Genomic DNA, 16459 nt, shown 5'->3' with positions numbered 1-16459 from the left:
CGAAGAAGCAGATACTCTACTCTGAGTCTCTCTCGTGTGACTTAACTTCTGACTCTGATGGCTGTATTTTGCGTGTCTTAAGTACCAGGTCTTATTCCCTAACTTGAGTAAACTTAAGACCTGGAGGCGTGATCAATGCCATTTGGCTATTCTGAGAGTGAGTGGCCAAAGAGCATTGATCACGCCTCCAGGTCTTTAGTTTACTCAAGTTAGGGAATAAGACCTGGTACTTAAGACACGCAAAATACAGCCCTGAGCCTCTTATTTAATTGTTAATCTTGCCTATTATCCCTGGGTTGCGTGCGTGTGTGTGTGTAGTGTCTTGTAGCACCTGTTTCTCACGTTTGTTTGCCAGAGATGGACAGCTGACTTCATATTTTGAGGAAATTTAAGGGAAAAACTAATTAAAAAATAACCAGGTGTGCCAGGCCTCGCCAGTAATTAATTCCTGTATACACCACTGCACGTGTGAGAGAACGATCGAGCATATTTATCTTTGCAGAGCGCTTTGTGTCTTTTAACCTCAGCTGTGGCTTAATAACTCCACACACACACACACACACACACACACACACACACACACACACACACACCTGTAGTGTCGTTGTCTGATTTCTCCCAGTCGAGGATGACAAAGGATGGGCATCCCTCCACTGTGACAACGGTGAGATTGGACGGAGGCGCGCGGGGAGGAGCGGTCACGTTCTGCTCCCCTCCCTCTTCCTCGGGGAAGTAGCTGAGGGAGGTGGTGATGGAGCACGGCTCATCTGGCTTCTTATCTGTCTTGTAGATCACGTGAGGAGCTGTAGACGAAAAGAAAAAAATAGACGTTCAGAAAGGCATGCATGCATTCACCAATTCATTCTGCTGTGAAATAGCCAAACGAGCCATATTGTTTGCTATAATTATGCAGGCACGAATTTAAAATGTGTGCAAACGCGGGACGCAAATTACCTGATGCTTTTCTTACCTAGAAAGCGTTCCTTGCCCATGGCGTCCACCTTTGAGGCAGGCTGGGAGCTGAATATGGAGGAGTTTTCGTATATGTCAAAGCGGCTGCCTGCAGAGGAAATGAGAGAGATGGGTTGGGATCAGTGGGATGGTGCCAGCATTCCCTGGAAGCTTTGCTCTGGCCTAGGCCAGGTCAATTCCTAGCCAGCACCTGCTCTGGCTTCCACTCTTTATTTTTTGTCTTTCTCCATCTCAGTTTTCTCTCTCTCTCTCTCTCTCTCTCTCTTCTCTCTCTCTCTCTCTCTCTCTCTCTCTCTCTCTCACTTTTGAATTTCTGCCATATACACGAACGCACAGTGACGCATGCATTCTCCATAACCATACAGCTTCCCTGAAGCCTCCCCACCCCCTGATATATACAGTACCAGCTCATGCCCTGAAGGTGCATGCGTTGCTTTCCCAAATAACACTGTTCTGTTCCTATATCACACGTTAACACGTCCACACTGTCCAGGTCTGTGACACACACTACAAGAAATCTGGAGAGTCCATTAAAAAAAACTTTGACCCATAAGGGTCCAATTTGACTCTTTTCAGAGTTCAGTTGAAATGTTGTGGCGAGCACTCCACGGGAACTGAAACCGGCGGGGCATGAAACCAGTTACGCAGGCCACAGGCTGTACCCACACACACACACACACAGACACAAACAAACACTCTCAATCACTGATGCACTTCGTACTGTTTACGGCCGGGGCGGAGGTGGTCGTCTGCTTGCGTTCCTGCTTGGGCTTGGCTGTGACCAGAGGGAATGGCTTCAAGATGGACTCCTTGTCTCCCTGAATCAGGTCCATGGGTTTATCTGAGGACAGAGCAGGAGGAGGAGAGATCAGCTCTGTGCGGCTATAGTCCTCGTCTGTTCTCTGCATCCAGTTGTGATCCATCTGCTCTGGACAATCCCTGCAGTGCATCTCAGCACGCTCCTTCCCTTCGGCTGAAAAGCCTGAGCTCGCGTGTTGCATAACAGGGTTCGTGCCTTTCAGAGGGGTTCAGCCAGAATGTACTCACTGACACCATGCGCTTGCACACGCGTATACTGTGTATGTCCACACACACACACACACACACACACACACACACACACACACACACACACACACACACACACACACACATACACATGCACACAGGTGTACATGTTAAAACACACTCTTCCAGGCAGCCTACTAGAACCATAATACTGTGTTTAAGTGTGTGTGTGCGCACGCACGCACACGGACGCACGCACACACACACACACACACACACACACACACACACACACACACACACATTCTCTCCTTGGTAGATGCGCGCACACAGCCACACGCACACATACAGAAAGTGCGTGTGCGGAGTCAGAAAGAAATGCGTACAGTAAACCAGAAAGACAGCTCCAGTGATAACGACCTGTTGAAAACAACAACGATGTTTAGGCAGAATGAACAATTTGAGCAACAATGTTCCGTGTATTTCAGTGCAAATTTTACAAGAGAGTTGGGTCACGTTATTCACAAATAAGATACACAAATGCATTGCAAGAAAGTCTTTCTCGAGACTTGCTGTGGTTGTAATAATGGACCAGCTACACCAGTGTTCAGCCTCACCATGCTCACTGGGTTGCCCCACCAGGTTTGGGCTCTTGTTGACTGGAGGAGAGGGGCGCAGGACTGCAGAGGAGCCTGGGAAATAGAGTCCATGGCAGGGTTATAGGTATTACGTGTGAACCAGACTATGCTGGCTTGTGGGGTGGAGATGCAAAGCTGAAAATAAGTTTTGTCAGTTGTTACATTAGTGCAATTATTGAGTGAATAGCATGTGTGTTGGCAGGGAGGAAATATATAGGAACGATGAAGACTGTGGTAAAGCTGTGTGGTGAAACACAAGGAAAAGTATGCAAACACAGACACAACGCAAGCAACAATAAAGTGCATGAAAGCCAGACAGACTGGATGTGAAATGCTGAAGTCTCTTGTGAAGAGCCACCGCAGTGCAACGCTGTGGTCTGTGACTAATAACAAAAACATGTCAACTTTTAATAACCTTGATAGATACTATAAACCCAACTATAACTATTCACTATAAAATCCAGAAAAATAACAATCAGATGAACTCAAAAATCATATGTGTGGATGGCTAAAATAAGTGAACCGCAGTCTCCAATAACTTTTATACTCAGGGGCTTATATATCTCAAACAAAATAGAGTAAAAAAAACCTGTTCTCAATTAATTCTCTGGTACGACCAGGCCACATTCTTCACAATCCCTTTACTGTTCCTGCTCCAGAGAGGATGCGATCAAATGAAACACAGCCCTGGGCATAAAGGCGCAGACCAGCTCTGTTTCAGGTCTTAACTATAGCTTTAAGGACGAAGGACCTTAAGCATGTTGGGGGGACAAACCGCAAGGAAATGCAAAAGAGTTAGCCGTGAAGCCGTCCTGACCGCCAAGCCGTCCAAATTCAGGATTCTAAAATGTGAGGACCGGCGCACATGGGTCTGGTTTACTGTTTATAATGGTTATACAGTAGATGAAGCATATGCTTTTTAAATCATGTACTTCTTTAGAGAGAGGTGAGGAAATTCTGGGAGGCTTGACACCAGAGCCTTGCACTGCATGTTGCATAATTACTGAGTGATTTCACAGATTATCCGGAGCCTCATGGGGCTCCATAGATCTTTCCAGGGAGCTGTGTGAAGGGAGAGCCGTCCCATCAGCATTTGGCATTGTCTTATCTGAAAGATTCATTAGTGGCCTTTTTCTGTCCCACACATTCCGTGTAATTGCTTGCCCTGAAGCCCTGTTACAGTCAGGCCGGTGCCTGACATAATAAACATTTCTCTTGGCTTGTTTTAATCCCTGTTTACAGCTGACCTGAGCTCCTCATGCCTCCCACCCTGGTCAGGATAAATCAATCATATCCAGGAGAGATACACTGAGGCTATCACAAGAAACCCAGACTATACACCTGCCAACAAGTCACACTGGTTAACAATAAGCAATAATACGTCTCGCACTAGGAGAAAATATCAACCAAAGGAAAACATGTTGATTAACACTTTAATCCTATATAATTTACTACATTTTGTTGAAAAGGGTCTCCCAGGGATCCATCCTTGGCCCACTCCTTTTTTTCCCCCTCCCCACAAAATCTCTCCACCACAAATAGCTGAGCTACAAGCTCACAACGCATTGAGTTTGTAGATCTGCTGAACAATCCATTGGTCATTTAGTCATTGAAGGTTGGCACAACAGCCCCACAACAACATACACGTTTAGAGTAATGCAGGTATGAATATGATTGACTGACTGCTACAACGTCAATTAGTTTGAGCCTAATTTCCGAGGATTCAGAGCTCTGCAACTCCCAACTCTACAACGTGTAGAGTTGTTGATATTAGGAATGAAAACAAAGAAGCACCACCAGAAGAGGAGGGCTGAAGAAGGAGAGTGAGTGGGACGACATCAGGTCTCTACATGGGCAATTAGGGCGGTGCCCCCAGAGGCAAATTCAAAGGATGTTTTGCCAATTGGTTTGTGCCTAACTGAATAGAGTAGCCTTGCCGAGCGATGAGGCTCAGGGCAGGAGCCTTTCTCCTGTTTCTGTAGCGTGAGGCAGCTTGATGTACAAGTACACCCCTTGGACATGGCGCTAGTATGTCACAGGGACTTACCCACAATCCAACCCTTGATGCTGAGTGCCAAGCAGGGACGCATTGGGTCCGAGCCGGGGGTTGAACCCCGACTTCCCAGTCTCAGGGCGGACACTCTAACCACAAGGCCACTGAGCTGGTTAACTGAACAGGGGCTTGGAGAAAAGATGGGATGTGATGGCACCTTTCAATGTAATGAACTGTAGGTATAGGTATCATGCAGAGCAGTGGTTCTTAAAGTGGGGTCTGTGAACCCCCAGGGGTTCTAGAAGGTCCCCAGCAAAATTGTGCTGGAGACCAGCCTCTGCTTATCACTGCCACTCTGTTCTCAACCACCTCCCTCCTCCACTCAACAGCCACTCCCCATCCACAATCACCCGTATCCACTACACCTGCCTCCTCTCACCACAGCCAATCCCTGGTGCAATCACCACAGTATAAATGCACCTGCGATCTCTGCGATTTGTTCTGCTTCACAACAGACCAAATATGGGTTGTGAGTACTGCAGATCGGCTATTTTAGCTATTCTTTAAATTTGCCATCCTCCTCCACCCCAAGTCCCAACCCCCTCCTTCTGCCTCGATTCTCTCGGAATCCAGGGGGGGAGCAGCGGGCAGCGGCGGAGCAGATACAACCAACAGCTCATCCCGAGTAGAGCACCTACCTTGGGTTCCTCACTCCATTCCACATTAATCTCATTCTGTTTCAATACCCTGTTAACTTAAGTAGAGGAGTGGTCTCTTACTAGTGAACCCCATTTTATACATTGGGAAAAGATCTATTTTCAAACATTTTGAAAGATCTTGAAAAAACAAACAAATCTTTTATGGGGGACCCTCGCGCAAAGTATTTCCGCGACCAAATACATCAATTTGGGGGTCCTCGACATGAAATGGCCAGTGGCCACTCATGATGTATAGTAGCCTAGTACAATGCACTCCACAATGTCCAGGCTAAACCTTTAGGGGTGCAAAAGCCCTCGAATGCTGCAAAGGTTTTTTTATCACACTTTGAGTTAAAACAGCAGGGTTTTAGGGCTGGTTTGTGTCAGATCCTCTCATCTCCAGGCAAAGAAAGTGAAAATATGCGCTCAGTCAAAACAAAGTGCTTTACCCTAGCTCTGCCCAGAAAAATATTCCCAGAGAAATACATACCACTGTTCCACATCATTGAGGTTTGTTGCTTTTGCAACACACATTTCAGAGGGGATTCATGGATGGACACTGTCCATTACACACCTGCAGTCCACTAAAAGCAAGGCTTTGAAACAAATCCAAGTAGAAATAGGCCCATATTGTATAGCTGAATGGCATATATAATAAATAATAATTGTAACATGTTACTTTTTACTATTTACTTTTTAACTCTTATATTCAATATTCATGCAATACCTATGGTTATTATTAAAACTAGCTAGCCATTGAATCCCCTTTAAAAAAAGGATTGTTGCAAAGCCTTGTCAGAAGGTCTGGTCATTTGGTTTGGATTTGTGTATAGGATGGCAGGCAACAAAAGTGTACTTATTTTCTGTAGAGCTACTTCCAGAGAGCCTTTGCTTTGCGGCTGGCTCCTCGAAGGACTCTGAAACCGTCCAAGTTTCCAGAAATAACACACACCAGCTGGGACGTGGAACTGAAGCACAACTCTCCTCAAAAAGCTCCACGCAACTGGGAGTGAAAGGAGTGTCACCGTGAATGCATGTGATCCAGACATGGGATGAATTATTATCTGACATGGATCCAATTAACTTTGATTAATTGAGCCTGGCGGGCACCATGGAAACAATGCAGTCGAACAATGGGGGCAAACCACATCAATCCTTCACACCATACGGGGCTTGGATTTAATCATTGGAAGCATTTTAGTTAACAATTGACCAAAGTCTTGTGTGATGTTGTCACAACTGCAGCTCCGCATGCGCAGTATAGTCAAAATTTGATGGAACTGACAGGCACACACCTGGTGACGAGGAAGAAGTATTGAGTATGGAGATTCAGCCTCAGTCCCAGCTGATGACGCAGTACATAATTAGACAACACAGACGCTAGCCACACAAAGCACCAAGGGATTGTGACATAAGCACAGGTCAGCGACACTGTGGGGGGACAGGACAAAACAATGCCTCTCAGGGACACAGGTTAGTGGGTGAGGGACACTGAGACTGAGAGTCAAGCCTCGGGTTTTCGTCTTTACCCAGTTTATCTTTGGAGCTCAACACAGGTTTGAGAAGGCCATGGCCCTTATGGTGCTCACCGTCGGCTGTTGGGAGGGAGAAGAGGGGTGTCTGTTATGAAAATGCTTGCATGTCCTGTCAACATGCCAGACATGTGTTCACATGAGGGAACACCAAAGGGAGCCCTATATGCGAGGCAGAGGAAAACGGAGATCCAGAAGACAAAGATGGACGGGTGTCTTTCCCAGGACGCACATTATTATTCTTTTGTACAGCTGGTCAGTTGTTTGTGCTTTCATCCACCTGGTTTATGCACATGCTAAAGACATACCAAGTGGAACTGGCGAGACTTTAAAGCACAACATCTAGGCTATCATTTGACTAACCCTCTGACTCACGTCCTTCCTCAAGTCTTTTTTGTGTGCATGTCTGTCTGCGAGCGTGCATACATGCCTGTGTGTATGTGTGTGTGTGTGTGTGTGTGTGTGTGCGCGCGCGCGCGAGAGAGAGATAAATGAGTGACCGAGACAGGCTGTGGTGGTGGTGGTGCTGGCTGGCTGGCCAGTGCTTGGCTTGGCATGGCCAGTGTAAAAAGTGGTGTATCCTGGCCAGTGTTGTGGCCCAGACTATCCCACCCGGGCCGGGGCCAGCCGGAGCGTAAATCATGTTAACGACCCTTGACCCCAAAGACGCCACCGTTCCTTTAGGTGAAGGTGTGAAATGTACACCGAAAAAGGGAGGACCTCCGGGAGCACATGTGGCACATCTGGACTGTGAGGGGAGCTTAGAGAGAAAAGGAAGAGGACTGGGAAAGAGAAAGGCTCACAATGGCTCAATGGTGGGTCTAGACTGCTGTGGTCATTTGAACCCGATGTCTAAACTGTCAGACATTCCCTCAGACCCTCATTTCGCAGCTTGAAATCCAGAAGAGTCACACATAGGTGCATGAGAGAGCTTGCGTGCGTGCGTGCGTGCGTGCGTGCGTGTGACCCGTGCGTGCGTGAAAAGAAAAGAGTCAACAGGAAAATACGTGCGGTATATGATATTCACTTCAAAACGAGTTAAGGGCAAAGACAGATTTGTATGTTTTCTAGATATAAATTCCAGTTCAGTAATTGTTTTTTAATGGCTTGTGACGTGAATGTCTTTCAGCGTAAATTGCACCTTGCCCCGTTTCCTGTCAGAGTCAACCACCTCCGGAATATATCCTCCCCCCCCCCACCCATTTTTCATCAAATTATCTCCCCGTCTTGGCTCATCCCTATCTAGCAAACCACAACTGATAATAACACAAAGATTACACACAGCCAGGTGTCAATGACTGTAGCTATAGGTAAGGTAACACAATCAAATTTCTATTAATGGCGGAGGTTCTCATCGCCTCCTATATGTTAAAAGAAATACATACTAATGTTTTATAGAGGCCACTGTGCATGCCAATTTCCTTAAACCATTAGCAAATATAATGCCTATACTGCACAAAATGCTATTAAATGTATTGACTTAATTCCCCAGATTTTAGTGTTTTTAAAGGAGCCACGGGAAACCTAGCTGGGAAGGGATTATAGGGACATCTGAGGTAGTTAGTTAGTCACATGGGAATAAAGGATGTGTGGAAGAGAGAGAGAGAGAGAGAGAGAAGGAGGGGAACGTGAGTGTTCCATTACCCCCAGGTATGATGGAGGTGAGGGAAGAGTTGGAGGAGCTCTTGGGTGGAACCAATGGTCTGAGGCCATTAGTGTTGGTGGAAATGGGAGGGACCCGAGGCCGAGACTGCAGCGTGGTGTTTCTGGCTGTTGGGATAATGGGGGAGCGAGGTGGGGCGCCTGCGGCAGGCTTCTGGATGCCGATTCCTAGATGAAAAAGAAGGGAGGGGTGGGGGGTGGGGTGGGGGGGAGTTGGTGAGGTCAAGTTAGGTTACAATCCACTTCCTGCGTGAGAGCAGACCTGGGTGGAATAAACAGAGTAGAAATGATCAGTGAATACAAACTGCATAGGAACGTGAAAAAGAGGAAAGCAGAGAGGGGGGGGGGGGGGGGGGGGAATGAATTGAAGAATGACGTGACACAAGCGTAAATGACATGTCGCGGTAGGCAAAGCCAACGGGGACTCGTCTGTGGCTGTGAATGATGAGGGGTGGCGTGAGTGAGTGTGGCGGACTGAGAATGGAGGCAGCGATGGAGGCAGGAGTAATGGCAGGGTGGTGGGGTGGTGGGGGAAGCACACGTACAGGGTGGAGGGTGGAATAATGGGGGGGAAGCATTGACATCATCCAATGACTGATGGACAGCTGGAAGGCTCACTGAAAGCGTTAGGTTTCGAGTGGCTTGATGACAACAAGAGGACGGTAATGGGACAAGACTGTCATCGTATGTTTACCCAGATTGTTACTACTGGCCTTCTCTGTAGCCAGGGCAGGGATGGCCAGGGGCTTGCTCTCTGCTGGATGACTAGGAGCTGTATGTGGAAGAGAACTTTACTATTTATCTGAAGATTCTGTTCAACTTTAGAACAATTCTCGAATTCTAAAGGAGGCATGTCCCTACATGATCCATTCTGTCATATTACATTGTCATTATATTAGGTCTCTGAATCAAACAATGGTTATTAATATAACACGGTTTTGGGCATGACATATAAGTGGAGGAATATTGGAAATGTATGGTTAGAAATGCTGTAAAACGAGACCATTCAATTGGACTGATTTAGGCTGATTAACGGGTGTGCTATCAAAGACCCGTTGTGATCCGTAACTAATCGAATGATCCTAGTATGATTTAAATTAATCAATGCAATAACTGCACAAATTGTGACTGTTAAAATGAGAAAATAATACAATACCCCCCCCCCCCCCCCCCCCTTTAAAATTTACGTACAATTTGATGTATATATATTATATTTCTGATGGAAAAGAGCAGGGGCTTTATTACCCGGAGAGACCGTCTGACTTTGGTTGAGCCTGGAGGATTGAGGCTGGGTCTTGGTCTCAGGGTGGATCTGAGGCCCAGGTCGAGGCTGAGGTTGAACCCTACTCTGAGGCTGGGCTATAGGTTTGGCTCGGGGCTGGGGTGGGATCATTGGCTGATGTTGGGTCTTGGGCTTGGACTGTGGCTTTGGCTGGGGCTGATATTGGGGTCTAGGTTTGGGTTTGAACTTGGGCTGGGACGGTGGCATGGGCTTGGTTTGGGGTTTGGGCAGGGATTGGGGTTTGATCTTGGGTTTGGGCTGGCCCTGGGCATGTGTATCCTGCGGTCTCTCTCCTTTTGTCCGCGGGACCGTCACAGAGGCATGGCTTGTGCGAATGGGCAGGGTAAGAAGGAGCTTTGGTGTGACAGGGATATCCAGGAAGGGAGGGAAAGCAGATCTGGGCTGGTCTCCTCCTCCTGGGTATGTGAGAGAGAAAAGTATAGCCATGATGGCACAACATTCAATATCCAAAAGAATCACCTGTTTCGTCAATTTAATGTCTTTCAAAACAAAGAACACAAAGGTGGATTAAACCATTCTAGGAAAAACAGATAAATCATAAGATGGAAGAGTGAGATGGGCATCATATACCTGCATATTAGCCAATACTGTAGCAGCTGGTTTTAGGTCTCACAGAACTTATTGGACCAAATCAGGGGTTAAAATGATGAATTGAACTGGCACGAGTCTGATATAGGGAATCCAATTTCAAAGGGGAACAGCCCATATGGAGCTATTTGCAGTGTTACAACCGTAATATTACACACAGGCTGGGCTATACCAGACCCCAGGATGCATGCATATTGACGGCCGTCCAAATCCATTGGCTTTGCCTCTAAGGGGGCTGTGAGACATGAGGTTTTAATGGGCCACTGATTGATCGCCTGCCGTGGGATTTTGATGGACCATTCCAGATTGATTGTTCAATCTGATAAGGTGCTTCACCACAATGCATATGAGAGAGAAAGAGAGAGGGGGAACAGTAAAGCAACAGAAGAGATAACAGGACATTCCAGGCGTTTAGTACCTCTACTCATCTTTATGGCCGCATGTAATGTTTATAGTACTTCCTTGGGTTATTATGGCAGTTCAGTTATGTAACTGTAACTATACAGTAGTTGGCACAGTGTCCTTACTAACATTGAACAGAATTGGATGTAAAAATAGCTGGCCTTGATGAGGTTTGAAGTTAAATAACTACTGAATGAGAAAATTGTGACAAAAGTCACAAACAAGATAAAAAAGTAGAAGTCAAAAAAAGAAAACTATTAAAGGTTGGTGCATGCAACTTTGCCATGCAGACTTCACATCTACAACGCATCCGGCTGAAAGCTAAAGCTTCTGGGTTGGGATCAGAAAAGAAACAAATATAGTTTTAAAAAAAAAGACAGTGAAGATGATCAGGAAAGTAATGAATGGACATTAATACTGACAGGAACAGTATCTGGCAGTAAAACACAGAAAATGATCACATATTATACAAAGTTCCATAATGATGGGGGAAAAAATGAATGGACAATGGCTGGAATACTGGTAAAGAGATGAAAGACAGAGAGTGGAATGTTGAGAAAGACATGGACACAAAGTTTGTGGGATGTGACTGATCTGTAACGTATTGCGTGAATGAGAAGCACCTATTCAATGCTCTCAGAGTTGGTCAGAGGTCATTCTATCTCTGCGCAAACATGTGGTTACTGCATGTAGACCAAGGTGAGTCAAGTCCAGGCCTCCGCAGCACTGCTAGCTGGCACATGTGTTTGATTGATTCACTATCAATTTCTGCGTGAATTTTATGTGGCATATTGGTCAGTGCAGTGCAGGAGAAAAACTTAACAGAACCATGGAGGCCATACTTGAATACCTATGAACTACATTGTTTAAAATGCTGTGAAGCCAAGGCCACCTACCTTCGCCTCATTATGAACCGACTCTCTCTCGCTTTCGGGGGCTTCCGTGGGGATGTAGGCTACATCTTCTTACTCAGAGCATGCATGCAACTCTTGCTCATGCAGTCCTTTTACAAACAAGACAACCTTCCGGAATATAATACCTTCTGCCAAGCCTGTAATTGCACGCAGCCAGGCTGAGTGCCAATGAAGCGCTTTTGAAAAAACAATTCTGTGACTCATTTTACCGATTTGCTGTTTGGTGACCAAAGGCAATGTGGTTCCAGCGGTTGACAGGGAATCCTGTCTAGCGGTGGGGGTCGGAGCTGAGGAATATAATGTACAACATGAAATCTGGGAGAAATATATACTTATGCCCTACAGTGTGTAGTGAGTACAACTGATGTGGACGAACGGTGACTTCTCTAAGATTTCCTGAGAAGAGACAGAGATGGAGAGTTCAGAAAAGAAGATCAGAGTTGTGGACAGGAGCTTTTTTTTCCGAGACGAGAAAGAAAAAAACAAAAAACCCTTGAGCCAAGTTAAAGGTCACAAAGGTCATTACCGAGGGTTGTCTTGGAGGCTACATTCCGGAAGAGGGGCAGCCTGCCCTTCGTCCTATTATGGAGAACTGGGAAGGACAAAGGAAAGTGATTAATATTAAAAAGTAAATCAATCATCTCTGAAGACGTCGATTTCAGCCCTGCAAAATAGAGCATCTGTTAATATACCATGGCTATGTGGAGTATAATAATAATAATAATGGATTGCATTTTTATAGAGCTTTTCTATGCACTACGTGCTTACTCAAAGCACTTTACAACGGTTCGTTCATTCATACATTGGGAGGTGAAGCGGCGAACAGTCGACGCCAGCGTCCTCACTTCCCACATTCACACACCAATGGTGGCAACAACTTGAGGCAAAGTGGGGTTCAGTGTCTTGCCCAAGGACACTTCGACATGTAGACAGGACGAGGATTCGAACCACCAACCCACGGGTCATTGGGTGACCTGCTCCTGATCCATGTGTACTAGTATGTGCATTTGTACAATAGTGCTCAATCATAACAAACAGTTAAAGAGTATATTATATGCTGCACACAACTTCATTGTCAGGAAACACTTTGACTGTGGTTTATCCTCCTCTAGCCTACAATAAACCAGCCGAGGGAAGATTGTATAGATTACACAACATGATTGGGTATGATGATGAGGATGTCTGCAAAATGATAAATCAAAAAGATCCAGTTAAAATTCTTCCAGCTCCGAGTCTTAAAGCAAAGGGTCAGTGACGGGGGCTGAAACGGACATTTCTGAGCAGTGATAAATCACTGCATCTTGTAAAACGACCGCTGCCGTATTAAAACAGGTTTCAGTGCGTTGACCAAAGTCTCTATTGGCTTACCATGGCGGGGAGGGAAGGTGAAGCGTGTGCCTGTCATGAAGGGTTTCTGTCAGGAGAAAGACGAGAACATTAATTAAGACATTTCTGATTAGTCCAAGTATGTAATGTAGATGGGCAGCCTATAGTAAAACCACCAAAATCCCTTTTTTATAAACAGACAAAATCTTCACGCTATATGCGTCTTCCTCTCACTGCACATTTGTGCAAATCTACAAGCTCACATAACACGTCGCAATGTGGTGCGTTGTAGTAGAGCTTGTAGATTAGAAGTATAACAGGGCTTTTTAAGAGATGCCAGTGCTGCAGTTGATTCTCAGCAGCTGTGGTGTTTTATGAGCATGGGGGCCGATGTGACGCGACGGCGTTTCACGGTCAGAAACTCGGCACCAACAATCACCTCTCCATCATTCCCTCCTCAACTCTCTTCCACACCCTTCTGCTTTCTCCACATTTCCGCTCCTCCTCTTCCCTTGTGCTCTTCTATTCCAGAAGTAAAGCTATAGTCATGGGTCTGCTCGTTTTGGCTTGGTCAGCTCTGGCTGCACTGATGCAGTTTCCATTCATCAGCAGGATGGAAAAGAAAATGATCCAAACATGAGACCATATTACACCCACTAATGCTCACTACTATACACCATCACAGAAGCATACTGCTGGCTTTCAGACGCATTCCCCGAAATAAGATATTTATTTTGGAAAACAGAGAACAAAATGCACCTGTAGAGCTTTAAGTCTTTCCGTAAAAATGTACAGTATTTCCAGGTTCGTTTACATTTGCTATTGCATAACCAGCATGAGGCCATGTTGTAGTTCTGAACCCAGCAGGCCATGTTACTGTAGGTAGAAAATGCCTCAACAACAATCTACAAAATAAAGTTGTTTAAACGATTATTGAAACAGAATGGTGTCCAGACATACATACCACAGGCTTGACAGGACGTGGTTTATAGGGTTTCTGCATGGACTTCTCTGGAAAACACAATACACAATACAACAGTAAACAAATGAGTGGGACAGATGGAAAGAAACTAATCAAAACCATAACATTGCAAAGATGTTGTGAAGAAGATGTGGGTCACAATGACTCATGAAATAACTATACAGAGGTTGCGGGTTTCACAAGTTAGCTATTGCAGAGTGCATATGAGGTTGTGGTTTTTGGTAATACACACAGTCAAATCCTTAATGTTAATTTAACTCCAAAATGTTAAATGAAGTTAAGACTGGGATTTGACTGTGCACATGCCGAAGATGTACTGCAGAAAAAGACTCAAACGCTGCATAAATAGTTTAAGGAAGGCCCATATAGCACTGACGAAGGTCCCAGGACCGAAACTTTGCTAGTTTTAACCTCACTTTGAGCACTATGAGCACTTAAAGGGATATTTCACTTTAAACTTTCATTTTATCGTATTCGCAAATACGTGAACACCCCCAGACAGTTATTAAGTATTTAGATATTCCAAATTCATATTCGCTGCACTGCCTATAGCGCCTCCTTCCTATACAAACCCATTGTAAATTCAAACTCATTTTTTCTGGTGACTGACACTAATTATTACTTTTTTTAATGTATTTTATTTTTTGAAAATAAAAAGCATCAGGGAAAGAATAAAGCTAAAAAAAACACCTATCAGGACGGCAGTATGACTCACCAGAAAAAAGGACGGGTGTTTTCGATTAATCTATCATGGTTAAAATGGAGGTTGAAGTTACAATATGGGTTTGTATATAGGAAGGGGACGGGGCAGATACATTTAATATCAAATATCTAAATACTGAATCAAGTCAAGTAAAAACTCTCCGGGGTGTTCACATAAGCCTGAGTAGACGATGAACTGACCAAAAGTTTTTTTGAAAGTGAAATATCCCTTTAAGTATATGAGCGTTCTAAAAATAAAAATAAAAAATATTTTCTTAAGTCTCTATGTTCTCTATGTCTATGTTTTTGCAGTTAACCTGGAACAAAGGACAAAGAAGGGCGCAACAGTTTCCCCTGGGCCTGTACAAGATGTACTGCAAGAAGAGGATATGTTTTTTGTTATACCACCTACCCCCCATATTGGTGTTGTGAACGACTGGTTTGCTCCACATTCCATTTCCATTTGGAGAGTTGGGTTGCACTCCAAACTCATAGTTTGTGTTGGGCTTCAAGTTGTCAATGACAGTGTCGCTAGTGGGGCACGTCTGGAAGTTCCACTTCCTATTCCTCTCACGATAACGCACTGTGTAGTGTCTGAGACAAAAACAAAACAAAACATTTATTATAGAATACAATATGCTACTGTATAATATGACTGCAAACTCAAAAGAGCTAATATATCTGTATCAAACAAGGAACCATACAGTGAAACGAGTCAAGGGGCAGTGTAGGGAATACATGGATTCAAAACATTATTGAAATGGCCATTTACTTCCATCCTTCAAAAACTATAAAACATGTGTGAAACAACATGGCCTACTGGCAGCATGCTCAAGACATTAATTTTGGTAGTGATTGGTCCAGCGGTTTCCGAGATTAGTCCCGGAACAAACAGACAGACAAAAGAGTCACAGATATTTTGCCTTCAAGACAGAGCCACGCTGTGAAAATGTTATGTTTTCAACTAAACAATCACCCCTAATCCACAAATGTGGCTCTAAAGGCAGCTAATAAAAGAAAATGTTTGTTTCTAAATTATGTTAAAAGTTCTGTCTCTACTTAGGTCTTTTGGTTTTGTGTTTCAGACTGTAGTACATTTTCTGAGTTTCTACTGTAGTAAAAAGTATAGGCCTATATATCTGAGTTTCTACTGCTCAGTTTCCATTGCCCTTTTAGCAGTGCTATACGAGCACTACATGTTTCTTTCCCCCTTATTTCAGGAGATACAGATGAAACTAACATTAGTAAATTTATAAAACCAACAGAAGATTTAGGCAGAGTCATAGCCGAGTGAGGTCAAGCTTTCCAATGGCTTTTCCAAAGCTGCTCTCTCTCTCTCTCCATATGGATCGAGAGAATGGGGGATTTCAGTGAGAAGAGGAAGTGTGACTTAGGCCTCGTGGGAGGACTCCTCTCCTAAACACCTGTGAACACTCTATGTATTGGCACTGCAAGCTCCGTAATACGAGAGACTTAAGGGAATCATATCATAACTATCCAGCAGAAACCTTGTATGTCCAATACCGTTACTTTTCAGGAAATGGGGGGAAGAAAATAAGCTGTGTCTGTGTGTACAGTATGTTCCCGTGGATTCAATGTAGTTATTATTTCTAAAATGGGAGGGTGGGCCGGCGGACCTCTGATGTCATTCTGACTCAGCCAAAAACAAACGTCCACGTCACTATGACAACATAAACAAACCAACAGCTACGTCACTATGACAACATAAACATGTCAGC

General features: G+C 44.7%; 1 protein-coding gene across 1 annotated transcript in view; it reads right to left on the bottom strand.

Annotated features, from left to right (window-relative positions):
• abi3bpa (ABI family, member 3 (NESH) binding protein a) overlaps positions 1 to 16459 on the bottom strand; it is a 38217-nt gene that overhangs the window by 9810 nt on the left and 11948 nt on the right. Inside the window, exons 5-17 of the mRNA XM_083777116.1 lie at positions 15133 to 15314; positions 14001 to 14047; positions 13079 to 13124; positions 12237 to 12302; positions 11920 to 11997; positions 9749 to 10201; positions 9198 to 9275; positions 8486 to 8671; positions 6839 to 6904; positions 2598 to 2672; positions 1694 to 1813; positions 971 to 1060; positions 594 to 803 (exon numbers count right to left, since the gene is read on the bottom strand). Of these exons, the coding sequence (XP_083633242.1) occupies positions 594 to 803; positions 971 to 1060; positions 1694 to 1813; positions 2598 to 2672; positions 6839 to 6904; positions 8486 to 8671; positions 9198 to 9275; positions 9749 to 10201; positions 11920 to 11997; positions 12237 to 12302; positions 13079 to 13124; positions 14001 to 14047; positions 15133 to 15314 (1697 nt within the window). The remainder of the gene's footprint in view (positions 1 to 593; positions 804 to 970; positions 1061 to 1693; positions 1814 to 2597; positions 2673 to 6838; positions 6905 to 8485; positions 8672 to 9197; positions 9276 to 9748; positions 10202 to 11919; positions 11998 to 12236; positions 12303 to 13078; positions 13125 to 14000; positions 14048 to 15132; positions 15315 to 16459) is intronic.

The sequence above is a fragment of the Protomyctophum parallelum genome, assembly GCF_964188405.1.
Source record: "Protomyctophum parallelum genome assembly, chromosome: 11".
NCBI classification, from domain to species: domain Eukaryota; kingdom Metazoa; phylum Chordata; class Actinopteri; order Myctophiformes; family Myctophidae; genus Protomyctophum; species Protomyctophum parallelum.
Note: the sequence above shows the minus strand (reverse complement) of the source record. Positions and strands in the feature narration are given on the sequence as shown.